The sequence below is a fragment of the Rhipicephalus microplus genome, chromosome 2 (genome assembly GCF_043290135.1).
Source record: "Rhipicephalus microplus isolate Deutch F79 chromosome 2, USDA_Rmic, whole genome shotgun sequence".
NCBI classification, from domain to species: Eukaryota; Metazoa; Arthropoda; class Arachnida; order Ixodida; family Ixodidae; genus Rhipicephalus; species Rhipicephalus microplus.
This window is the reverse complement of record NC_134701.1, coordinates 203,988,975-204,016,520: the sequence shown is the minus strand read 5'-3', so window position 1 is coordinate 204,016,520 and position 27,546 is coordinate 203,988,975. Positions and strand designations below refer to the sequence as shown.

At 42.8% G+C, this 27,546-nt stretch overlaps 1 protein-coding gene across 2 annotated transcripts in view; it reads right to left on the bottom strand.

Annotated features, from left to right (window-relative positions):
• The window catches only part of LOC119169593 (cell adhesion molecule Dscam1), a 267,272-nt gene extending 257,542 nt beyond the window's left edge, over positions 1-9,730 (bottom strand). For both annotated transcript variants that reach the window (XR_012893886.1, XM_075887263.1), the window contains exon 1: positions 9,552-9,730. Coding sequence is in view for 1 of the 2 variants with exons in the window: in XM_075887263.1 (XP_075743378.1) it covers positions 9,552-9,597 (46 nt within the window). In the remaining variant the exon portion in view is untranslated. The remainder of the gene's footprint in view (positions 1-9,551) is intronic.
• Between the last annotated feature and the right edge of the window lie 17,816 nt (positions 9,731-27,546).

The following is a 27,546-nucleotide window of genomic DNA, read 5'->3' as shown; positions in this document are numbered from 1 at the left end:
ACAAATTATCGCACAAATCTTCATCAACGACTGCAGAATTGGTGGCTATCTTTGAAGCAGTTCAGCTTATCTGCGAGAATCCCGAGCCACGAAAATGGGTGATATGCACTGATAGCAAACCTGCTCTTCAGCTAATCAGAAATGTGAGATCACCTTACAAAAATGGTGAAATAGCACAATGTATCGCAGAAACTGTGGAATATGCCTCATCGCAGGGTCACAACATCGTATTCCAATGGGTACCCAGCCACATTGGAATAAAGGGAAATGAAGATGCTGATAGTCTCGCGAAGAAAGCATTGAAGGAAGGACGGGATTGCACAATTCCTATGTTTGGGGTGGATACTCGACATTTTATATCGCAAGGAGCTAACCATTGTTCGATAGAGAAGTGGTTTGAGAACCCTAAATCAAAGGAAACGATACCTAATGAAGTCGATCCACACAGAAAATTTTCCATAGCGACAGACCTCCCACGACACCTAGAGACATTGATCCACCGACTTAGATTGGAAGTAGCATACACAAACAGCTTCCTGCACAAGATACATCGATCCAACTCACCGGAATGTCATTGTGGTCATGCAGAAGAAAATGTTCGCCATATTCTTTTGGAGTGCGTTGAATACGCGAATGAAAGAGAAAAATTAAAGAACAAATTAGCAAATTTGGACAGACGGCTCCTCACAATAAAGAATATACTTGGACCATGGCCTGAGATGCATCTCCGGAAAAAAGAAATTATCTTCCTGACAGACTTTTTAGTGGAGACCGGACTGGACAAGCGCCTATGACTGACAGCCAGAGATGGGTATTATGTAAAATGTGGTCATGTATATACTGACACTAGAGTAGTAAGGTGTGCGTGTAAGTAGTTTATGACTGTGTGAACTGCGTGAAGAAAACTGTGTATTGGCATGTTATTTGAACTGGTTTCAGTGTCCTATTGTGTGTTTTTTTTCTTTTTTTTTTCTTTACCGTATTGTTAATTTTTGGGTACCGTTCTGTATTATTATTTTATTTTTTGCTGCAGAACTTTGTGATATGGAGTAGCCGAGGCAATAGGCACCTCAACCTCTCCACAGCAAAAACAGTTAAAACAGAACAGAACAGAACAGAAAGTGAGCCATGCCTTCACAGCAGTATAGTTCTTTTTCTATTTTACATTGATGTAAAAGAGCTTGAGCAATGTATTTTATTTAGTTTCTTTAGCACCACTCGGTGTGAATCCACCCACTTTGATGCCTAAGGGCGCACCTTCACTCCGACAACGAGCATCAAAGATGATTATCTATTTCTTTATGCGGTGGTGACAGTTAGACATGCACTAGGACACAACCTTTGCTGAATTCCACATAGAGATGTCATAAATAGGTATATAACAGTGACACTCGCTATGCACTCATTCAAAGCGTCTCGTAAATTGAGAACATAAACGTCAAGGTGTGCACTTCCTAGGAATAGGGTGACCTGGTGACCAACGTCTGTGCTAATGCGTGTATTACACAGAACTTCACAAACGTGAGAGGCCGAGTTCGGAGCTCAAACAGCGAATACGGGAAAGCAGCTCGTTTTCTACTGATGTCTTTGGAGTGCACCAAAAATTAAAACCACCGAAGCACTTCTTGCCAGCACTCGCAATTGTTTTGATGCAGTGCTTCACTGAACCTGTCCCAAACGACAACGTACTCTCTATTTACGCCAACTATTATCACCTTCCATTAAAGGACGTGTGAACAACATAAACCGTGTTTACGAAACCTGATGTGTCAGCGCCAGTGGTGCAGTTTGTAGAGCACCTAGCTTCTGCCACCACAGACCGAGAACTCTTCGGTTTCATTCCCACATCATGCAAATCGGTTAAACTCTCTGTATTTATTATTATTTGTCCTATGCTCATGTGCATATTACTGACGTCTCATCCGGCACCGAAAGGATGCCAGTGAAGCCTTGCTGGACCCAGCCGTAAAACGTTTTCATGTTAGAGCAAACGCTGAGCATGTAACTGCAGATAGCGTTCCCGCAGCAGAAAAATAGTAATGTAAAGATAAAAGTAGCCTATAAGTGCACGTACATACATGTCTTTGTCGTATTCTTCACCTCAATTTATTGCGAAATTATGAGACTCTTATTTCTGTGCTCACAATTTGCAATAAAGAGCAGCGCAATCGTAGGCCATTGAACTTCTACTTCCATCACGTGACCATTGCCTTTTTAGCCTAATATTCAAGCTAATAAAATTCTGAGAGTAATGCGTCGCAGTTTTGTAACGAAGGTAATGTCATAAATAATTAATGGATGGGAGTCCAGCTTTCTCAAACGAACGATGCTGTCTCGTATTGATTTCAGGTCGAGCAACATTATCTGCAAATACAGAAGGTAAATTTTCTCTATTTATTATGTATGCGACAGTTGTTTTCGTGCATGAGTAAGGTAAAGTGAAATTACCTGTCTAGTCACGAAGTCATGCTGAAGTAAGACCAAAAACATTAAGCTGCTTGATTGCTAACTTGTTTCGTGTTCACTAATTCAGCGCGGTCATCAGGCGATACTGTTTCAATAAATAAACTGTCAGCACAGGTCAGCCTCCAAGTCCACATTCGTAACGTTCTATCGGTAGTACTGTCGTTCTCCCGATTGTTTCCGGGATATATACTGCCATTCCGCTGTCAGAGAGATGAACAAAGAGCGCGACACTCATGATTGCTTCATTTCAAAATAAAAGTTAGCTTTCTGACATGACCCTGTTTTCATATATCTCCATGCCAACAAAGCTTATGCACACAACCTAAAGTGACGCGGCTTCTTCGCAGATAACGTTCGAGAAATTTCGGTGAAAAAGCATATATGCACATGGCGACAAAAATATGTGCTTTAAGAAAGAAGGCTAAAACAAAACCTAGCACGCTTCTTCAGCCTCTATCTTTCTAGCAACAAGCATATGTAGCACCTTCATGATCATCGTTATTTCTTAGCCACCACACCACGCCTCTCGCACTGCTCATGCCTAGCTGGAGCTACGCGAGCGACAGATTCACGTGCCTCGCGTGTGGGATGCTAGCAGCAGCCGTCGCCGAGTTTCGACCGGAGGAGAATAAAGTGGCGAGATTTGGCAAAGCCCCATCGGCCGCGTTCAGACGTCGTGTCATGGCTCATTCTCTCTCTACACATGCACTACTTGTAGGTAGAGGTCTCAGGCGATCTGCATCGCGATTTGGTTCCCTCGGCTGGAGTTCTCTGCGCCATCCAGTATCCCCAGTCAAACTCTTTCCTCGTCCTGATGCATCCAACGATGAAGGAAAGTACGCCACGCTAAAATAGGTGCAGGTAAATAGGTAACATAATAGTGGATATATAAGCTAGGACGCGCCTAAATGAAATAAGGAACGGGGCTGTAAATATGGAGGTATTATTGCATTTCATGTATTATTCGAACTCAGAGACTGAAATGGCATTTCTACTAGCTTCTGCATGCTGTACAGACCATTCCACGAGCGCTTCATCGTAAAAAAAGTAGTCCATCCGGACCAACAAAAGAGATTGCAAGTGACTACCTGTATGCGCATTGGCGAGCACAGCGACAAAAATATAAATAAAAACGCTCTCCAGGTTTCCTGGTGGCGGAGTTATCACAAATGCTTTTTAAATGAAGATTCATGACAATGCTTCACAGAATACAAGGTTTCACGAATGTCAATACATATGAAATAAAAGGTCCAAAGTAACGTATGAGCATTATTTAGTGGGCTAGTTGGCTAATGAACATTGAAGAAGAACAGTGCAAAGTAATTCATAAATATTGTAGCCGAACAGTACAATCTGGACTTTTCTACCGCTTTGCTATAAAGAAAACTAGCCGACCTAAGAAACCCTGCGCAGTATAACTTGATGATTATGTCACTAGATAGCATTGACGGCAAGTCGCTCCATAGCAATGTGCCCTTTTCGCGCTTCTTCATTTGCCATTGTTCACCTGGCTGTATATTCTTAGCCTTTCCTAAAGAAATCGTTTGATATTCAGCGCAGTGTTCTGCGTGCTCATCGTTAAACATTCTTAGCTTGTTCTGCCTAGATACCTAAAAGAAGCCTACCAAAGTCACCTGGGGGTTCACCAATAGCACCTGGCAGTACACGCAAAGAAGAAAGGATAAATACGAGGATGAAGTGTCTTCAGCCTCTAAAACGATGAGACGCACCTACGTTTGAAGTTGTAAACATATATTTACCGAATGATAAAAAGGAAGCTCTTTTCAATCATGTGTTTAGCTTTAGCAAGCTGTAAAGAAGGAGAGGATGATTGAAATATGCAGGCACATCATACAGCCGAGTCTGTTCGCTATGAGACATTGCAAAGTGAGTGCTCCAGTTGGGTTTCTTGCGTGGGCTTCTATGCACAGATAATTTTTTGAAAGTAATGCAAGGCACAATGGCAAAGTACCTGCATTGAGTCAATATTGTTAAAGGGTGGGTAGGTTGTGAAATCGAAGGTACGCTCCAAGACATCACTGACGTCTTTCGCTGCAAACTTGACAACTTGAACGCACGTACTCTGTAGAGTCAACCAACAGAACGCAAAGCTTTGCTGCCGCATTTGTTACTGATGGATGAATGGATGCTTGTATGACCTTTTCATGATTAAAGTGAGGTCACAGGAACGCTCTTTAGTCGTTACGGTAAAAGGAACCAAAGCCGTTAAACATGAAAATTTTCTTGCCTTTCAAGGGCGAGAGCGATTTAGCAGTCAATTTAATTCCCGGCAGAACAATAATCTGGGGTCTGTTTATTTGTTTGTTTTCTTGAGCTGATGGCTTATACCCATTCAGGCGGATTGGCCAAGAAAGTGTAGTGCAGTTTTTTGTGATCATTTTAACTATGTGTAATGAATTTGTATTATAATATGACTAATGTAAGGAAAACCACATAAAAAGAGAGCAAACGAGAAAAAAATAGAAAAGTCTAGTTGAGCAATTTCGAGATTTCAGGTGTTGTGATTACCACTCAGCTGCGTTTACTTCACTTTGCCATGGGGAGAATTAAATAATAATTATTTGATTGAAGATCACAAAGGTATACGCTTGGTTGCCTGAATATATTCGCAAACGGCATTGAAAGCATCCCTGTGGCAATGTCCCAAAACTGAGGCACCAAAGCTTAGCGCAGTTTCCACCGTCAATCTAACGCCTATTTTCAGAAATGGAATAACTAGTAACCTTTTTCGAAGTACAGCGTAGCGGCGACAATACAAAAAATAATGTTCTAGTGATTACATTTCTCTGCAGAATGTGCAGAGGGGTAATGTTGTCTGACCAGCTCTGTGTAGATACAGGTTTAGGGGGCAGACACGATATCGAAACTTAGTAATTAAAACTTCGAGCTTTCTAGACTGGCTCCAGTGGGGTCGCCATAGAAACTTGAGGTGGTTATATTCTGTTCATGTAGTTACTTTTTCCATCGTATCAGTGGAGATTGTTGATATTTTCGATATCTTATGGCTGTAATATATTCAACATCTGGCAGTATGAATAAAACTGGCCCATCAAGTGCGGCTTGTGCTAAGGAATAGGCCAATTCATTTATTATTATTCTACAGTGTCCCGGAACCCATAGTAACCTCAGGAGTTTCACCTGCGGAATACTAATGTTTTGAATGTCTTTAGAATTCGAGAGTTCTCTGAAGCTGTCAGAGCTGCACAAACTGAAAGAGAATCCGTCATTATGACTGCGTTGTTTTGATTTGACGGAAGTTTTCGAAGAGCTAAAATAATCGCCACGAGCTCCGCTTCAAAAACTGGAGTAAAATCAGGCAGTCTCACTAAAAAGGGCCAGTCAAGCAATTAAGAGGCAATGCCTACACCTGACTTTTGATCATTTACTGCAGCATCTGTGGCTATTATATTTTTAGTTTCTGCATGCTCCAAGTAATCTAATAATATGTTATTTAAAAATTTGAGAGATTGTAACTTGGCGTTTTAGGGGAATATATCATCATACTCAATTAAAACACGACAATTCGAGTCATTAGTCTCAATTACATTTCTAATGTTCGCATTTATACTTTGTAGATTCTTTTGTACAAACATTATCTGAGGTGTGTGAAACCGTGACCAATGAGCAAAAAAGAAGGCGTCTGGTATGCGATAAAGCGATAAAAGCGATTTCCGATCTTCTCGCTGGTAAGCTATGAAATTTAAAAAAATGCTTGTACGCTCCTAATTCGAAATCGACAAAGTAGTGTAGGCAGGCGTGCTTCCTGGTACAATACGCTGATAGCCACAAAACTAGGGAGTCGCAGACACATTCACAGTGCTTCTCGCTCCAAGACAACTAGAGGTTTTGTTTTATAAGCAGGGCCACCCGAGAATAGAAGGCATCCGAATTCCATAATGGGGCGCATGTACATTTTGTACAACGTTGTCAGGTGTGGCTCCGTAACCCATATTTCCGGTTACTTAGCTTGGGCAGTAAGCCTGAAGCCCGCTGTGCTTTGGTAGTTATATACCCTATGTGTGGACTCCAGTTAAGTTTGACATTATGAATGATCCCCAAATATTTTATAGAGTGTACTTGCTCAATGAGTTCCTGTTTATATAGAATTGTAATTAAAATTGTTCTGCAAGCGGAAACACCAAGAGCGCACTTTTGTTGACATTTAACGATAAAGAAATTGACTGCAACAAAATTTCTAACATGTTAATATATCTTTGTAATTTAAGTTGTAGTGAGTAAATGTCACAGTCTGCAGCAAAGAATGCGATGTCACCAGCATAAATGTAGACAGTAACTTTTTGATCTGTTGGAATTGTCTCATTAAAGCATTAAAAACATTGGAGATAAGATTGCTCCTTGGGGAACTCCGCGCGTTTGTTTAAATCTAGATGAGGAACATCCATCCTTGACGCAGTAGAATTCTCTTTATTTTAAAAATTCTGCCACCCACTCAATAAAATATTGCGCGAAATTCAATCTATTTAGGTCTCGAACACGCTTATTCTTCTTCATCGTTATCAGCGCCATTGCCATTGTGATTACGTATAGTCAATACCTTGCATACACTGTGTCATGATGCCAGAACGACATTGCGTGGTCTGGAACGTGCTTATTCTCTATCATCTTCAGCGTCACCCCTATCACCCGTACAATGCGAAATGGACGAATGACAAGCCTGGATCTTGAGGTACTTCACCCATAATAAAAATTGTTTGTTGTTTTATAAGCAGTTTCTTAAAAATGAGGTCAATAGGTTAACTTTCTTGCGCAGAACGAACAACGGTATCATATTCAATTTATTTTCCTGTATATACAGGCTTGGTGGTGTCGTTGCGTTAAATCAGAGCCATAATAAAACGGTAAACAAATATGCTCTCTACCTCTCGTCCGAAAGAAATTGCTTCAATTGCTCAACTACGCTAAAGTTACATGAAAGTTCATGACTGTAGTTTTCGAGAAGAAGGTTGTACGTCTGACGTATATACAAGGAGCCTTCTTTTGTAAGTCATGAAGGTATGTATTCTCCATCACGAAATTTGAAGTAGACCATGGATGACCTCCCCCCCCCCCCCTAAATGCGTACCTCGAAACAGTCCGAAGCAATTTTTCAGAAACATGAGCCTATTTTTTACTGTCTCCCTCAACTGAGAGGTATTAATCGCAAAGAAATATTATTCATGCTTCCATGCTCACTGCCCTCAGAATTGTTCAGCCGGAAAGAACGCGAGCCGACAGAATGTTCGCCACCCCATTCCATACCATGCCGAGTGACTCAATCATCATCATAAATTTTGTTGTCGAGAAGAAAGTCGTTGTTTGTGACGTGAAAGCAGTGTAGTTTCAGTGGGTATTAAAAACTATTTTATAGACTTTTTTACTATAGTGCTAAAAGACTCGTGCTTTATTGGTTTAGCAGAATTCACCAGATAAGGAAATCGTCATATGGTATGTGATGTATATGTTTTCTTTTGTTTTTTTAGTGTGAGTATGTGAGTAGAAACAAGTATCGGGTAATTATGTGCAGCGCAATAAAACCAAGACGATTAAACGGCATAAAAGACATAGACAGGCGTTCTTCGGGTTTTTATGTGTCTACCTTTGTCTTCGTTTCTTTGCGCGGAAATAAATTAGTATATACCAAGATGTTTACCAGCTAGCCCACTAACTGATCTTTCTAAAACAGGCGTGTTGTTATGCTTAAATTAGCAACTCTGTCCAATACAAACTAACTGTAAACATAATAATTTACCTATTTGGAAGAACTTTCTCACCATGATTGTTCAATTAAGAATAAAAATCAAGAGCATGCTACATTTTAAAGTTTTTTTTGTTTTAGTATCTATATTAATGTGAGTCGAATGTGTCACAATTTTTTTTAAAATTAGTATAGACAATGTACCTAGGACAGATTGTTCTGTGGCTGAACAGCACAAGAAAAGAACGGTGAACACGCCGGATGCACACGGCGTTCTGTGTCTTCACTGTTCAGCCCTCGCGCTTTTCTGCCACACTGTTCGTGAACCAAGGACCATTGATGTATTCTTTGTTGAAAAGAAAGGCACTTACCACCGAAAGCAAACATGAAACTACGTGAGCGAAACTTATGTTGAGAGTGTCGCGAATGAGTACCCTCTCTTGAATGTTTCAAGGTGTCTTCATTCCTTCAGCCATGTATTTGTATAGCCATCGTCAGTGCAGGATAGCTCCAGCTAGGCTGGAATAAATTGGTTCCGTAGAAGCAGCGTAAGCTTAACTTTTCTGCGACTTTGATTTTTTCTAATAGTCAGTTAGTGAGAATTCTGGAAAGTTTCGCGTTCATCCGGTTATTTTGAATGAACATGCTTTTTTTTGTCATTAGAGTGCATTCATGTTCATAAAATATAGTGGTGTGACCTTTCACAGAAGCACAGCTCGTAGTTTCACCATTGTTTTCGGAAGTAATCAGGATACAATATTTATAGTTTGTGGTTACTACGACAAATCTGTTGCACTTCGTTCTTTTCACGCGTCTTTTCCACTGATCAAGAAAATAAGTCTTCATGATAATTTTTCTCGTAAATTTTAATAACACAGAAAAGTGAATACGGCTGCATTTCCATATTAGACACTATAAGCTGCGGGCTGTCGCAGTCCCCGCAAAACACCGTATATTTCTCAAAGAACGTCACTGTTCGCACAGAAACTGTTCTGAAAATATCTAGAACGAAGCTTCCACATATACACATATTACTATTTCCTCTGCATTGCACTCAAGTGCTGTGAAAAATCTCTCCTCTGTCATTGTTTTCGGTCTTCCTTTAAATTACCGGTTTCAATGAAATGGCTTTCAGCAACTTTCAAATCAGAAGCAAGGGTAGCTAATACTTGATCGTCATTAGCTTATGCCGTTATCAACGCTTACAAAATGCGGTCATTGCACTTCGGGTTACGGCAGAACATCAACAGTAAAGGCTGTTTACGAATAAGCAGTGAAAAAAAAAAGTAATATCGAAAAATAAAAGACGTACGTTTTCTACGGACTGCACCCTTTCAGAAAAGTAATATGAAAATACCATCTGACTCACCGAAAACGGTTCCAAGAAGCTGCAATCCTCCCATTCCAAGCTTCATTATTGGTGGTATAGTCCAAGGAAATGAGTTCACTTTCACGTAGATGAAATGTTAGCAGTTCTTCCGACTACTGTGATTCAGTAGGTGGAGGATAATTCTGAATGCTGTCCAACGTTGTAAAATTGGGCACCGTTGTTCAGAAGGGTGATGCTGGGCTGCTATTGTATGTATCAGAATGCATGCGATCCCCGATGCTACCACCTTGTTCTCAACGCGCGGAATGGGCACGCAGACCTAATGTTTCGTTACTAGGGGCACTTTTCGCACAATGTCAAATGCCTTGTCAAGCGTGAACTGTATCTCGGTTAATTTCTATGAAGTCGTATAAGTACGCATATTTGAAGAAGCTCAATGGGAAGAGTTTTTTTTTTGTTTTTTCTTAACACAGTACTGGTAGCGTATTTGTGCAGAGGGAAACGATACTGTTCCATCAAACAGAATTTTTTTCTCTTAAGCAAGGCGGTGGTATAAAAGTATGCCACTTGCCCATTCTACCGAACGTAAACAGCTTTTATGCAGTGATTCTGCTGGAAGAGTGGCCTGCAGCTATCAAGCGTCACCCGCTGAAGTTACAGCTAATATTTTCATACTACCACATCAGTGACCCATTAAAGCATTCTTTAAATATATCAAAACTATCAACACGTGTAAAGCCATAAAACGCAAACTTTATATTCAAGCCACTAATGCCAGCCACTTGGAACGTTGTGTTGCAAACGAAAATAAAATCTATGTCACAAACTCCTTGGTGCTAACAGAAAGCGAACACAAGATTTTCAAACTTTCGTTGAACTTGTCCGTAACCTTGGGCTCAGGCCCAGTAGTGTAAGTGAAAGACCAAGAAGAGAAGCTGTATCAGTTGGTCAAGCTATTATGACAATCAGATCAAATAAAAATAAACGCGTACAAATGGGAAGTGAGTGCAGTAGAAAGTTTTCTAGAGAGAAAACATGTTTTGGTCAGACCATTGCACTGACGTACCAGATTATAATACTCCTTTAGCTTAGGCACGAGGCTATTTTGTACAATTCAGACTTCCTTTTCTGGAACACGAGCTGTTCATTAGAGCCTACTGCTCGTCTTCTTTACAGCGGCGATTGAAGATACTCATGTGTCACTAAGAAGTTACCATGCTTGCCGAGAAGTCAGTACCTCAATTTTAAACGAGGTACAATAAGCTCAAACATAGCAGCCGGACCTTTGTTGGCGTGAACACCTGTTGAAACGCCACAGATTCCTTCCAGTATTTTGAATCTGAGTTGATATGCCCTGGTAGTGTAATATAATTTTTTCGTCAAGGTAAGCAGGAAAACAAGTTTATTTAGAAATTTCGGCAGTAGGAAGGAGATTTTCTTTGACGCTAATCTATTGTTGTTTCAGAAATAAATCTGTGCGTTTCTCACTGTGAAGCGCACAACCTCCGTGATAATTATAGTTACTAGAGTAACTAGCAACAAACAAGTTCGCGTACTTCAAGGTTCGTGTTGAATGCACTCTCGGTGGATGACAAGCGATACCGAGCCCTGGAGCTCATCACTCATTCATTCTGGCGTTATCTGAAACCCGACCGCCACTCCAGAAAGACGCGCGCACCGGAGCACTGCACTGCACACACTGCACTGGCGACAACGCGCGTTTGAAGTTGCCGCTCACGTTCACCGATAAAAAGTGACACCGCTGCTGTGAGGCCACGAGAGAACGGCGCAAAGTTTCAGCATAACGAGTAGTGTAGTGCCATCCGTCTTCAACACACCGGCAGGTGTCGACACGCACGCCGTGACGAGACAAAACGCTATAAACGACGCCCCTGAGGCTTTCGGAGAGTGCTCTTCCTAGACTACCGCGTCCGTGCGCCGCCAAAACCACGTGCTCAGCGCCGGAGCCGAGAGCCCGTTTAGCGGGCGGCTTTGGTGGCTCTCTGAGAGCGGCATGAGCGGGCTCCTACGTCACATGCCCGCGGCTGCGCTCCGACTGAGCGGGTCCCGCGTAAGCACGGGGCGACTATAGCGCCGCGGTGTATTGATTCAAACCGCCGACAGCATGCCACGGCGGCCCAGGATGGGGACGGAAAGGGTATCTCGCGCGACGGAGGCGCGAGGACGGAAAGCGTGACCGAAAATGGAACGCCAACGCGGCCGCACATCCTGCTATTGCGTTTCACCGTAGGACTACTTTCGCAAAAAAAAAAAAGCAAGTTGTTGACCTCACTTGCTGAAAGTAGTAAAAGACAAGATCCACAGTCGGAACACATATTAAAAGGGTCGATACTTCGAGATATCTCTGAGATACTTTTACAGCTTATCTAAGCAGGTTTTTGAGAAATCATGTGTGTTTATGCAGTTGACTACTGCCCGACGATAAGTCCCAACGGAAGGACAGGTAAGTTAAAAAGGGTTTAGAAATGACATGAAAAGGAACCTTGCTTGTAACACGTCCATAACAGCTGCATGTCGATAACAGCTGTTCTCATAGGAACATGACTTCATGGGTGTGAACACGCTGCCACTGGTTACTAAAGTAACATAAGTGCTCCCGGAATAAGTGTGGAGCTTGCAGAGAAGAACCTTTTCGAGAAAGCGGGTAATTCTCAAAGAATCACCCGAGGAATGTCTCGGTACTTCTTTCCAATGCGCGTTTCGGCAAGCAAGCAAAGAACACTTTACAAAACAGTTGGTCTATTTAGGATTATGCAATATTTCGAAGTTATTGGTCACAGGGGTGAGGTCACATTTGAGCAGGTGCTTTTCACCTTAATTCATAGTTGTTCTACAGGCTTAACACGCATTACGAAGCAGTAGGTCCACAGACACATTTGAAAGTACTGCGAGTGATTTGTCTCATGTATATCTGTAAGACTTTAAAAACACAAACGAATAATTTAATTGATAACACCCGTGTGTGGAATGAAATATAGGGCCACTGCAAATTTGAGGGCTTTTTAAGTACGAAGTATTTCTGAGTGAACGAAAGCAACTTTAACCCTATCTATCTATCTATCTATCTATCTATCTATCTATCTATCTATCTATCTATCTATCTATCTATCTATCTATCTATCTATCTATCTATCTATCTATCTATCTATCTATCTATCTATCTATCTATCTATCTATCTATCTATCTATCTATCTATCTATCTATCTATCTATCTATCTAATTGATGATTTGATTTGTGGGGTTTAACAACCCAAAACCACCATATGATTATGAGAGACGCCGTAGTGGAGGGCTCCGGAAATTTCGACCACCTGGGGTTCTTTAACGTGCACCCAAATCTGAGCACACGGGCCTCGACATTTCCGCCTCCATCGGAAATGCAGCCGCCGCAGCCGGGATTTGAACCCGCGACCTGCGGGTCAGCAGCCGAGTACCTTAGTCACTAGACCACCGCGGCGAGGCTATCTATCTATCTATCTATCTATCTATCTATCTATCTATCTATCTATCTATCTATCTATCTATCTATCTATCTATCTATCTATCTATCTATCTATCTATCTATCTATCTATCTATCTATCTATCTATCTATCTATCTATCTATAGTTCAGTCACTCGAAAAGAAAGTAGACGAACTTGAAAACTACAGCCGCCGATGTAACCTAATCATTTATGAACTAACTCAAACAAAAGGTGAAAATTCTGAAACTTTGGAAATGACCGTTAACAAAGATATTTTTCAGAGTCTTCTTGAACTAGAAAATGTACCTATGGAACGAATACATAGACTAGGCAAGCCGGCAAGTAACAAAAACCACCCGGTTATCATGAGGCTTTCGAACTCGAGAGACAAATAGAATAACAGAATAGAAAGTTGGGCGAGTTGGTGCGTATTCATATTCAAAGAAAAGCGGCGCACAAAAAAGACGGAGACTGTGTGTGACAAATAGAATATTCTAAAAAAGGAATATAAATTAAAGAACTCGAATGTTTCAATCGGTGAAGATTTTTTCGGAACATTTGGGACGTCAGACGAAAACTGTGGGCAAGTGCGAAGCTAAACCGTGAAAAGCATGAGAAGGTCACGTTATCATTTGACAAGTTGTACATTGGCGGGGTTGCGTATGTCTGGGATGAAGAAAAAAATGGTAAAGTACCGGTTAAAAAAACGAAGCCGGAAGGCCAATTCGCCCAATGACAAGGAGTCACACGCAAGTGTTGTCTCAGTTGGAGAAGCTAGCAAGGTTTCAAGCAGCGCGAGAAGTTCCCCTTTCACAGATAACGACAATAGTACTGCTCACACGTGTTCGCCACAAACAAAGCAGTTGCGTATCACCAACTTAAACGCCCGCAGTGTTATAAAAAAGGCAGATTCATTAGAAATTCAGTTGCTCATACACGACCCTCATGTCACTATCATTACGGAGACATGGTTGCATGGTCAGGTAACATATGATCATGTATTCCCACCATGTTTTAAAGTTTTTCGTGGGGACAGAGCACACAGGGGCGGAGGTGTGGCCCAATTGATGCAACACTTATTGATGAATATTCTGGCATCGAGTGCCTATGCATTCAGTTGTCATGCTGGGGGCATTCCTTTGTATTGTTCGCATGTTATAGACCACCAGACGCTACACTCGATTACATGATAAAACTAAAAGAATACATGTCTCCTGTTCGGCATAAAAATTGTTTTCTCGTAGGCGATTTTAAACTGCCTACTATTAACTGGGAACGTCTTCAGGCAGATATAAAAAAGGACAGAAATGCTAACATTCTCTTCAACCTTATGCTAGAACACGATTTAATTCAAGAACCTACCCGTGTACAAGGTTTCTCTAGCAATATTTTTGACCTGATATTTGTGAGTCATGATTTTTCCGAATGCGTCGTTTCAGTTTATGAAGGTCTGTCCGATCACAAGCTTGTAAATGTTTCCTTGCCCATACTTACGCCCGTTGTCTCTAAACGTACAAAAAAACATTGCTTTAAAAACTTTGCTAAAGCCGGTAATGCAAGCATAATAGATTACATGGGAACATGTCTTGGTGACTTCAGTGATACTGACAACGACGTATTCACGCTCTGGACAATGTTCCTCAAAATGTGTCGCCACTGCATGAATACAATTGTGCCTAACAAAACAAAGACGGTCAATAAAGAAACGCCGTGGATGACACGTAACATATAGCAACTGGAGCGCAAACTAAAAAAAAGCAACAAGAAGGATGACCCGCCCCAACTTCTAAGCGTTATAAAAAGCAAATTGTCGTCAGCGGCTCGAAGTTCAAAGGACTACTATTTCAACGTGCAGCTACCTGGTTTCTTGAAAAGTGCACCCGAAAAATTTTGGGGATATTTAGGCAAAGCTAAGAGACCTGTCTGTGAGATAATCGTCGATGGAACCACTACAAAAGACGTGAATAAAATCACCGAACATTTTGACACTTACTTCCACAGCGTTTTTTCCCAGACAGGTTTAGGTAACGTGTTTCATTCTACTGTTCTTGAGGCGCACGAAGTGGACTTTATTTCATACAATGGTATTGTGTCAATGCTTTTAAACTTAAAGACGACGAAATCATATGGCCCAGATGGTATCGCAAATATGTTTCTTAAGCGCTATGCGGAATGAATCGGTAGATTTCTTTTTATACTGTTCAGAGCTTCTTTGTTGTCTACTCAGGTGCCCAAAGACTGGAGGACAGTTCGGGTAGTGCCAATTTTTAAAAAGGGCAATTGTTTATCTGTAGAAAATTATCGACCGATATCTCTAACTTCATCCTGCTGTAAACTAATCGTGCATATCATCGCCAACCACATGACAAATTTTTAGACAGAAATTCAGTGTTAACATCGTCGAACTGACGCTCTTTTTTTAGACTTTAGCAAGGCGTTCGATAGAGTAGTTCACTGTAAACTTAAACAAAAACTGAGAGATTACAATATTTCTAGCATTATAGTATCCTGGATAACAGGTTATCTTTCGGATCGCGTGCTGTTTGCCACTATTGAGGGCAACGACTCGAGCTGTCTTCCAGTGACATCCGGAGTACCCCAGGGTAGCGTCCTGGGGCCATTGTTGTTTTTGGTCTATATCGGACGAGAACCGGTGCATTCAGCATGGTATGGCCGATGGCATTATTCTGCTTTTCCCCCACCCCAAGTGTAGGGTAGCCAACCGAGCCAAGCTTGGTTAACCTCCCTGCCTTTCCTCTCTATTTATCTCTCTCTCTCTTGGTCTATATAAATGACATTGCCAACGTTGTTACACCTGGCACACAAATCAGATTATTTGCAGACGATTGCGTTTTATATCAGGAAATAACTACAGTGCATAACCAAACCAACCTCGAGATTAGTTTGCATAAAATACAAGCGTGGTGTGACAGATCAGGCATGGCTTTAAACAAAGAAAAAACTGTCTGTCTTCGTATCACAAGGAAAAAAAGCCCGTAAAAATACACCTACACACTGGCTGCCTCACCGCTAAAAGAAGTTGAAAACTTCAAATGTCTGGGAGTAACATTTTCAAAGAACCTTTTGTGGAATATGCATATTAGTAATATATGTTCCTCAGCTTTCCGTAAACTTTTTTTCCTGAAACACAAACTTAAAATTTCACCCACCAACATTAAACTACTGAGATTGATTTGATTGATTGATACGTGGGGTTTAACGTCCCAAAACCTCCATTTGATTATGAGAGACGCCGTAGTGGACGGCTCCATAAATTTCGACCACCTGGGGTTCTCCAACGTGCACCCAAATCTGAGCACACGGGCCTCCAACATTTCCGCCTCCACATTAAACTACTGAGTTACATTACTTTCATTAGACCGTAGTTAGAGTATGCTTGCATTACATGGGATCTCTAAACTAAACACAACATTAAAATTATAGAGAAAGTCCAGAGAAAGGCTGTTCGCTTCATTTACTCTAAGCTCAAGCACACCGATTCCCCCACACAGCTGATGACAGAAAATGACATCCCCCTCCTCGAAACACGTAGGCAGATTCTCTGCCTCAGTTTTCTACAATCACTCATTAAACGTGAATTATCTATTGACCCCGCATTATATGTAACATCTCTGTCCACAAAGCGTACATGTCACGATCACACACATGCTTTAACCCCTCATTTTGCCGGGACAGATATTTACAAATACTCATTTTTTCCCAGGACATCTCAAACTGAAACTCTAGGCATGAAATTATTGACCTGTTTTAAGTTACCACAATACCCGTGTTAGGTGTTCTGTCTTGATTTTGTACGTTTTTGTATGTTGTGTTTTGATTTTGTATGATTTTGTGTGTCGGAGTGGAATTCTAGGCATATAATGAATGACCCTTTTTAAGTTACCATAAAACACGCGTTAGGTGTTGTGTTTCTATTTTGTATGTTTTACTTAATTTTACTTACTTCTGTTGTAACTACAATACTGCATTTTTTTAATAGCACGCAGTCTGAGTGCCTTTACTAAGTTGAGTGTAAAAACTTGCGCATTCCTTGACCACACTGGATTGATACTTTGGTATTGTATTTCTTTTTTTAGTGTACTATGAGTGCCCATCCTGCAAGGACCGAACTCTGGTCTGCAGTATGTTATAAAAAATATTAGGCACACATTACGAACTTATGCATGGCAAGACGTACTCACATGTTGCAATCACAAAGTAAAGTTACAAGGAATGCACGCCACCTCTTTGCATACAATGTTCAAGTGGCGTGATGCGTACCCAGTTAAGTCATCGCCGTCATTTTACTAACGTGGTAGCATACATTAGTGTGCATAAATTGACGTTTGTACGTTACATGGCTGAATGACGTCTCATGACACCAATGGCACAGATGACGTGAAGTTCTTTCAGTTATTTCTTTGTCCACAATTTTATAATAGGCAAAATCTTACAATAAGTAGAAGATGACACAAATACCATAGTAACTGTGGTCAGTGATTTAGTGCCTGTACTGGTTAGCTAACTGGTGCTTACTAATGATGTTCTGAGAAGAAATTCTAGATAAACACTGACTACTGTCGTGTCATACTTGCGAATTATAATGATAAGCGCTCGTTAAGACTGGCTAGCACAGGCTTATGTTAGCTATGTTGCGGCTAGCTTTTAGTGACTGCTCGCTGTCACGGGGTGAAGCAGGATAACGGCCGGGAATGATTGACTGATGCTGGCCAGTGTAAGCTAGGTATGCTTAGGTAGCTTAAATGTTGACTAAATGACCTCGAATACTTGGTTGCTTGTTTTTGTTCTGCTTCCTCATGTTAACTTGCGGATAACTGCTGATGTGTATGTAAAGTTTCGGTTAATGCTAGATGGCACTGCCCGATGTTGTCCAGCTATTGGCTAGGGCTTTCTACCTTGACTCCCGGCCGCCTAGTGTTAGCTAGCGCTGTGTAAGGTTTGCTACCCCTTGACATCAATTTTTTACGGTAAGGTATATTTATCGCTTAGTCTGCTATTCAATTGCCTTCAAACATGCTGCTCAAGTTGTACGGCCTACTTTGTTAGGACAGGCACATAAGCATAACAGACCATTCATCTTCCTCGTTGTCGTCCGTGTGTACGCAACGTCCCCTACTTCGCAAGTTTTACGGTTTACCTGACGCTGGAAAAGGCCGCCCTTAGCATTACATCGTGGTTGGCAGGTTAGGCACGCTACAGTTTGACACACAGCTAGATGATTCAGAAGAAACGATGGTCCGCATAGACGTCCGTGCCTCATTGTGAATGAATTCGCCGTAGACGGCTGCTGTTAGTAGTTATTTGAACACGGATTGCCACGGAAAGATCAATCAGCCGTCGTTTGCGTTGTTTTCATGCGCTCTCACTCTACATACCAAGAAACATTTTATTCGTTTTCGAGGTATATGTAAGTGAGGGAAGAATGATTATTGTTAATTACCAACAGGCTTCTTAACAACACCCATTATTAATCAAACGTGGTGCTTCGTTGTGAAGGTAGTAAGGACGCATGTCAAGGTGAAAATTCATTTATCTTAAACTCTTTCTTGTCTAAATATCCCGTAGGCTTTATTTTTTAGCGAAGTGACATCATTGCGGTGTTTTTCAAAACTTCTGCTGAGCTAAACCTTTCTGGCTTTGGAAGTGAGTTCTGTTTGTTAACATGCAATGAAGCCTTTCTTTTATTTAGAGCTATTATAACAATTCAGGAATTTGCTTTCATGAATAGCACAGAGTTTGTTGGCAGGAGAAACGCGGCATTATATATTTAAAATTTCGAGTGAATTCCGGAAGTTTATCGAAATGCGAAACTTTATTGGGCCGTCACACGTTAAGCGAATGTGTTAAAGATGAAAGATGTCAGTACTATAAACAGAGATACCGGCATACGAGAAAGCACGTGGTTATTAGGTGCCTTAGATGCTTGCCGTAAGACAGCACTTCCGATTCTACAGAAAAAGCGACGTAATGCTCAGCGCACTTAGCCACAAAATGCATTAGGACACAATTTTTTGCTATAGTTACGGATTCATTAGGATACTACAAGCCCATACATATAAAACAGTCATAACTTGGGCACTATGTCCGCCAATCTTTAAGGGTTAAAAATTGAAGGTACGTCTTACCAGCAATGGTGACAATCGTGAGGTACACATGTAGCTTGACTATGTACTTGCAGATACCGATGGTGTCCGCGCATCTGTTTATCCCCCATCACAAAAAACGGACTCATTGATGCATTTGTGACAGAGACATGACGGGAAAACGGGGAACAGGGAAGTTGGGGACGGTGCGTATTTTTGCTGCATCTGGTAGTATACCCGCAGCTTCAAAAAGATGGTCGAACACGGTAACCTCTCGGCAACCAAAGCGGCATTTTGAAGAGTATAGTTGAAGACCCACGGTGGAAAAGACTTGCGAAATAGCCGACAAGTGTTGCAGGTGACTGGTGAACATAGGGGAGAAAACGACGACATCGTCCAAGTACCAGAGGCACCTGGACCACTTGAAACCCCTCAGTAGCGAGTATCATGCGCTCAAATGTTGCTGGCGCGTTGAACAACCCAAAAGGCATGACTTTGAACTGGTATAGATAATCGGGTGTAATAAAAGCAGCCTTCTCCCGATCACTTTCATCGACAGCTATTTGCCAATAGCCCAAACGAAGGTCGATGGAAGAAAAGTACAGTGCGCCTAGAAGAGAATAGAGGGCGTCGTCTATTTGCGGCTAAAGATAGACGTCTTTTTTGTGATATTTTCAAAATGCCGGTAGTCGGTGCAGAACCAACCGGTGTTGTCTTTCTGTTTTACAAGTACCACAGACGACGCCCAAGGGTTCGAAGATGGCTCGATGATGTCCTTAGCGAACAAATAACTCTGCGCTCCGTCACCGGGACATGGTAAGGGCGCTGGTGAATAGGTCTTGCGTCCGTGATGTCAATTGGATGGGTCACCAGAGTTGTTAGCTTAAGTTTAGGTGAAGCGAAATAAAAAAAAAACCTCGCGGTATGACGCTAACAAAAGGCGTAGGTCAAGGCTTTGGGAAGAGTCAAGGTCCAGGGCGATCATGTTGTCGAACACGTCATCAGGTGTCGGGTTGGTAGCACGGCTGTTTGGAGGCTGCTGTTGGGCATCAGTGGCCAGGGAAACAGAGTCGTTTGCGTCTAAACGTGATATCGTGCCCAGAGTAATACTTTCAGGAAGCAGTTGTGCTCAGCGTCGAAAATTCAGTATACGTATGCAAGCATTGTTCGCAAAACAATCAAAAGAGAGTGTAGCATAGCTACTTGTCGCTCGAGAACAACGTCCAAGGAGGGGGCAATCAAGCGGTCTCCATCACGTACCAGCGGATCTGCGTTAAATGAAAACTAAGTCGCCGTACTTGTGCGCAAGCGAACAAACTGAACAACATATAATTGTTGTGGTAACGTGATGAGGAGGTCAGGTATAGCAGTAAGCTCTAACTGTAACAAACCAGAAGAACAGTCGATCAGGGCAGAGTGTGTGCTCAGAAAGTCGTGGCTTGAGATTCGGTGATGAGGGAACTCGTCCAGAACAGCAAATATAACTGAGGTCTTGTGGTCATCGAAGCTCACACGCACACAACAGATTCAAGGACGGTAGGTGTACTGCCATCGGCTACGCGAACAACAGGTGGTGAGACGGGTCTAACAACTTTATGGAGACGACGAGAAAAGTGAATGCTCATAAATTTTATTTGGGCACTTGGGTCAATGAGCGCTGAAACAGGCACGCCCTCTACTTCTGCGTCCAAAAAATTTTTGTCGAGTTTTCAGACTTAACACAGGATTTCCGGGTCGATAGGTGAATGCAGCCCTGACGATAATATTGCGCGAGAACAGAACGACGACAATGGGGCACGAAGGAGACTTTGTTGTCGTTCTGTTCTCGCGCTATATATATCGTCCTGTCATACCAACTAGCAAAAACAGCCACACTTCTAAGTGATGAGGGAACTCGTCCAGAACAGCAAATAGAACTGAGGTCTTGTGGTCATCGAAGCTCACACGCACATAAGAGATTCAAGGAGGCTAGGTGTACTGCCATCGGCATCCCTTTCGGGAGCTACACTGGTCGGCTTTCCGAGGAGGGACAGCGTGGGAAAGGCGAAGGGGATTGATGGGACATAGGTGACCGAGAACAACACTGAATCTGGGGGGACGGTGGGCGATTGTAAGTTGGGTCGATGTTCGGGCCTTGGGATTTGCTGGGTCCTCATGGACGTTCAAAAGGGAGGATCGAGTGTCGTGTGGCGGTATGTTGAACGAGGAGACGGTGGCCCACGATAGCGACAATAGCAGGAAGTGTGGCCGACGCCGTTGCAGTTGAAGCATATCGGCCTGTCATCACGCGTGCCTCACTGATTCGGATCACGGTACCTGGAATAACTCGATTGTGGCCGGTAGTATGAAGCAGGGCTGATCGCGGCACTACTTAGGGCACATACTGGCTAGATGCCTGCATTGGCCAGTTCTTAGCGCACGACGGCCTGGATTATTGACACTGTCGGCCGAGTCTCCTCGTGAGAACGAGCCTGGGGAGCAGATGAAGTTGTTGCCTTGATCTCTCGCCGCACAAGACGCAGGAAGTTTTCGGTACTGGGCGGCGGTTGGATCTTGACGTCTTCGCACGACGACGTGGCGTAAGTGTTAGGGAGCTGAACAAATTGCTGCGTGACTTGTTGGCTCTTTGCTTCGACGAATCATTGACACTCCCTGATAATGTCGGCAATGATGGAGGCGTCTTTGTACACGAGAAAGTGAACGGCGTCTTCAGCGATGCCTTGAAGATTGTGGCCGACTTTGTCGGTTTCAAGCATTTAGCTGTCAACTTGCCGGCACAAGGCTAAGCGATCTTGTATGTAAGCTACGTACGGCTCTGTTGAAATTTGAGCCCGGCCTGAGACTTCTTTCTGGGCGGCTCATGGGCGTGCAATGAGCTTTCAAGAAAGGTCTTTAATTTTTTTGTTTAAACGCGTCCAAGCTGGTCAGCTCCTACTCATGCCTGTCGAATCACACATTGGCCAAACGCCGTAGGTAGTAGCTGGCATTTGCGAGCTTCAAAGTCGAATCCCAGCGATTGGTCTTGCTGGCCTGCTCATAGCCGGCTAGCCAATTATCCACGTTCACGTTATCAGTCTCACATAAGGTGCCAGGTTCTCGAAGGTGGGTCAAGACAACGTGACTGGGTGCATTCAGAATAGCGGAGGCTGGATCGACGGAATTGTCCGAGGACATGATGGGCTGTCTGAGAATACGCCGCCGCGCAGTTCCCTGATGTGGTCCGGACGTACCCCATACCTCTGCAAAGATGTCACGGGGAGATTACAGATAACGAGTTGGTTGGTTTTTAACAACTTTATTAGTAGTCCGACAGAGCTTTCGCCAACCTGGCTCTAAGTCTCCCGCGTGGGGACGTCAAAACCTACGCCTGACCGCCACCTCACAGGCCTGCTGGACGGCCCAGCGTTGGTCGCCAAGGCGGGGCTGCATGGGGCAGCGGCCCACCGCAGCAGAAGCGTACCTTGCGGATTTTCGGTACAATATCAGAGCATGTGAATAATCTGGCAACCTCAATACGGCATACTTTGCATATATTCGTAAGTTATATATTAGGGTATAGTTTGTTAAACAGTGAGGGATTGGAATACGTGTGCATTTGCAGCTGTCGTAGGGCCGTCGCCTGCATCCGGAAGTATTTATAATATGTCCAGTTCCACTAATTTGGGCAAAAATAAACAAGATGACGAGAGCAGGCACCGCCTTGTCCTTTACTTCTTTGTCCTTTGGTTAAGCGGCAGATAACAATATTTCGGTGTCATATCAGAATAAGCACTCCTCAGCCATGCACCAGTTTAGGCAGCAAGGGTGGTGCCTCTGTGTCATTCTTTACTAGCTTCATACCTGGAAGAAAGAATGAAAATAAGGAAGGAATAACAAGAGAGAAGGCAGGGAGATTAAGCAGGCTCATGCGGGGTTGGCTATCCGACGCTTGGGGAGCTATACTATACACTGGCTACCCTATACGCTACATCTTCACCGTGGGAGCTCTTGCCTACTGATATTGCTTAGCATGTGGTATAAGTTGGCTTGATAGAAATATTTGAAAAACCTAATGTTCCATACTCTTATACTCCTGACATATTTCTGTACCTTTAGGTATATTTATAAAGTATCAATGTCTCATGACCCCGTGATGACGCCAATACGTAGTCATCAATTCATCGCGCGTGCTTTCTTATTTCTGGGTGGCAACGCCAATGCTTGCCCAAAGAATACCGTAATTTTCACTTCATACTACATGTAATTTTTTGTAGTAGATGATACATTGAATGATGATAAATGATGCAATAAATTATGCATAGAGTTTACAATGGTAGTACTGCTTTATAGTTTATATTTTTTTCTGTCTACCCAATCAGAAGCTACATCTTATCACATTACAGAAAAAATCGCAATACCACTTCTACAGAAAAAATGGGTTCATTCAACTTAATATAGGTATTATGCAATCAGTGTTTGATCTCCCCCGCGTTTACCATAATAATGAACTTTTGTAAATATACTTGGCCGACTCCAGCTTCAAGGATCAGCAAAGGCTGATTGGAAGGTTGAGGGCGCGGTAGAAATGAAGGCATTCTAGGCTAAGAACACCTATTCGAAGGGGCATTCTAAAACAAAAACTTCGTATATTACCTTATTCGCTCTCTATCCCCTGACACGGCTGACTATACGTGCAGATAACGAACAACACAGCCCACCAACAACGTTCATCATGTGCTTGTCACATTAGCAAGTCCCGATTCAGCTTGGATAGTTCGCCTAGTTGCTCGTTGTAACAGCTTAAAGAATGAAGTTAGTGAAGCAAACTGCTAAGGATCTGGATCGCCACCTGTTATTGCTTTACAAAGTCCTTGCTACATATTCCTCTGTTTTTATCAAACGCAACACTTCAGTATTGCTCACGGCCACTCATCGCTTATATGATCACCTGATGTTTATATGCTGTGTAGAACACCACCACTTTTAATCACGTATGGAGGTGGCATACTTGCATGAGTACGTTTGTAACCGTCTTGTAACTCTTAAAGGGAAAGCTCAGCCCTCCATTTCTTGAAAGATCACTTATCGTGATACATCTTTTAGTCATGGTAGCGCAAAGGCGTTGTCCGGCTGGCCTTGACAAGAGAAGTGCTGCATGGCTCATGGTAAGCTGGGATGCTACATCAGCCACTGCCGATTTTTCGCCTCTGCCTCGCTTTAAGTAGAGGAGCAAGATGCTTTGCAGAAGGGCGTCACTGCTGTGCTAGCTCGGAGCCTCTTCACTGGATACCGCGTGACTAGGGGAATACATGACGCCTGTATGGCTGCCTTTGGCTTGCTCAGTCTTAGCATGAATGACACGGTGTTTGGCCCGTCTGTGAGCGTTTTACAGCAGTAGGTACCTACTGAAGGGAGGCATCCAGCAGATACAGCTAGACGGCAAGCAGTGAAACCTCGCGAAGGGCAACGTTGCCTGCTGGCACACCGAAGCAAAGGGAGGCTAGCTTAGAACTTCATTGACAAGACTTTCAATTGAAAAAGTGTAACCTAGTTGAAGATGCTGCAACCAGCACCGATTTGCATAGTCTTTGGAAAAACAAGCTAGAGATACCTTTTGCTCACGATGCGTAACTAGGTTTATATTGTTAAACCTCAGCCAAACGTTTGTTTCGCTTCTAATTTCTTGAAGTCAAACTTCCGTGTCGCAAGTCATGAACGATCTGACTAACGTGAAAGATGTTTCCTTTTTTCCTTTCTTACTAACCCTCTTCAGATTGCTGCCACATACTTAAAAGTTATGTGAAAGATGGTGTTGCTGCTACTTGAAAATCCCCAATTCATACACTGGCAGAGAGCTGCGAGTCTTAGATTTGGTTTGCACAGCCTGTAGCATCTACTTGGCAGTTTAGGCAGTTAGATATTGTGATTATGTTTTTCCAAAAGAAGCTTTGCTGATTGCAACAAAATTTGTCCTAAAATGCGTTGATGAAAGGTCTTGACGATGCATGATGACTTTCGTCTTACTACTTGCGAAATTTCAATGCTGCTTGTTGTAGAAATTGACAGCATTGAATGCACAGCCCAAGCACCGTGTTTATTTTCGCGCGCCTTCTGTGTTGAAAAAATGTGTGGGGTTTAGCGTCCCAAAACCACCATATAATTATAAGAGCTCCTTCTGTATTGGAAGTGGTAAAACTGACACACAGAGAGAGGAGATTTTATTCATTAGTTTGGGAAGATATTGGATTCAATAGCTACCAGCCCAACTTGTTTGCAGGTATATCGTATAGCAAGCTTATCCAACCCATCTGTAACGAACGCAATTCGACCTAACCTTTCGGGTTCCTGCAGGTGGCGTACTGGGATGCCTGTTCGGCAACAAATACAAGCTTATGATGTTCCACACGCAACATGGTTCGCGAGTAACCAGATAATGGAACGCGACTATGTGCTTAGCGTGACGCATAACGATGTCCGCACCATCTCAGGCTTTGCTTATAGGTAGTCATGATGCAGTTGACCCGAAACGCTGCTGGAATATCTATAGCGACCCCCCAAGACGTGCGTGCGTGCATCGGCCACGCCCTGCTTCTTCATTTAATTACAAGAGGCATGCTTAAGCTTTTCTATTTGACGATGTGGTTTGCTTTGAAATCACTAATGCATGTCAGATGTAAAAAAATAGAAAAATAGACAAGCGTCAGTGTAATACAGTTTTATTCATTAGCTTCTTTTTTTTTTACCGACACGTACAAATATATTTTATGGCGCGATATGCATAAGAGGAACTCAACTTTTTGTACGCTTTCTCGCTAGGACATAAGTAAACTGCGTGACCACTCTTAAATACACGAGCTTTTCGCCAAAAGACGTAGTGTACATAATCTGGCCGGTTATCGCGGTTTCCCAGACTTCCCCACTCACATCCCCCACAAACATAAAACGTACAAAGCGCGACAACTGTCTCGTTATTCTAGCGAGCACTTGCTAAAGCGATACCACCATGTGTGCAGCCTGCTGAAGCTCTCCCCTCCTTTTCCACCACTCAGTGCAAGTTGTTTACATTGCGCTTCGAACGAGGCAGGAGAAAAATTTATGGGAGAAACGTGACACGTTCCGTCGACTGTTCGATTAGCAAGTCCACGGACCACTCGTTTATCCTTTTACTGATGGCGGCTCCACGAAGTGTCACTGGTACGTTCACAATTTCGCAGTCCTAAAATATGTGATTTAAGTGCTGGAAGTTGAGGAATAATACGTGTTTTAAGTTAGCCGTAACAGCAGTAGTATTTTCGTGTTCTATAAGGGTCTTTTCTTAATTTCGCATTGAGCAGTAGGCGTTGTAGTCCATTGTGCACCATGCGAATTGTAACCAAATTTAAGATTTTTTTATGTGATATTATGTCTAAACTGCAGCATCTTGAACCGTATTAGTGGGCGGCGATCCACGGTTTTTCGTGGTTATAAAGCTACAAAAGCAAATTAAGCAGTACTAACGCTCTTAAACACTCGTAAATGAGTACGATCGAGAGCAATGGGAACTTCTTCTCAAGGCTACTTATGCACATATTATACAAATGTAGCAATATTTACCGAAAACAAAAGCCTTTTTACGACAAAAAAAACACGATACAATTATAACGCCTGCCGTAAAGGGTGAACCCGCACCAATCTTAACCACTTGAGCTTTTTCAAAGCGCAACAAAATATCGCACCACTCAATGGTTCCACCATCTTTGTTGGGAGTCGAACCCATGTGGTCCCACTTAGCAGCGAAACACCATGGCTTCTATGTCAGCCCAGAGGGCATACATGCACAACTATTTGCATGAGAATATTATATCACACGCACCTCTCTCATGCATAATGCGACCCATTGAGCAAAGGAGACTGAATTGATTGCTGTTATAGACAAAAACAAATAGAGAAGACCCGAAAATCACCCTATAGTGCAGCAAAAAAGAAGAACGGCATTTCCGGCAAGCAGGTGAACGGGTCAAAAGCAGAGTACGAGAGAAAGGTAGGTAGGGCGCACCTTGAGTTGAGTGGTATAAGGACTTGCGGAAGTTCCCCGACGGTGGTAGGGGCAAGCAGGAGAATGAGAAAAGACCCGTCTCACGGCAGTCATTAAGTCTGTGCACTTGATAAATTCTATGAGGTGCTGGCATGCCAGGCCAGTCGGCGGCTCCAAAACTGGGTTGCTATGAGCTATGGAGACAAGCTCCAGAGTTATGAAGCCAGTCTGGGGAGCACCTTTTATCCAAAAATTGATGACGCGTCGTGGCATTGAACAAGCCTGCGAGCGGGAAATTGCTGCCACTTTGATATCGAAGGTAACGAAGCTCAGGAGGCCAGCGTCCCTCAGGCAGTTTCATGCATGCTATCTGCAGCACACCTCATGAATGGTTGATACGTACAGCAAGCTTGGAGGGAGTATTCTGGGTGCACTTGTGGTCCAAAAGTATA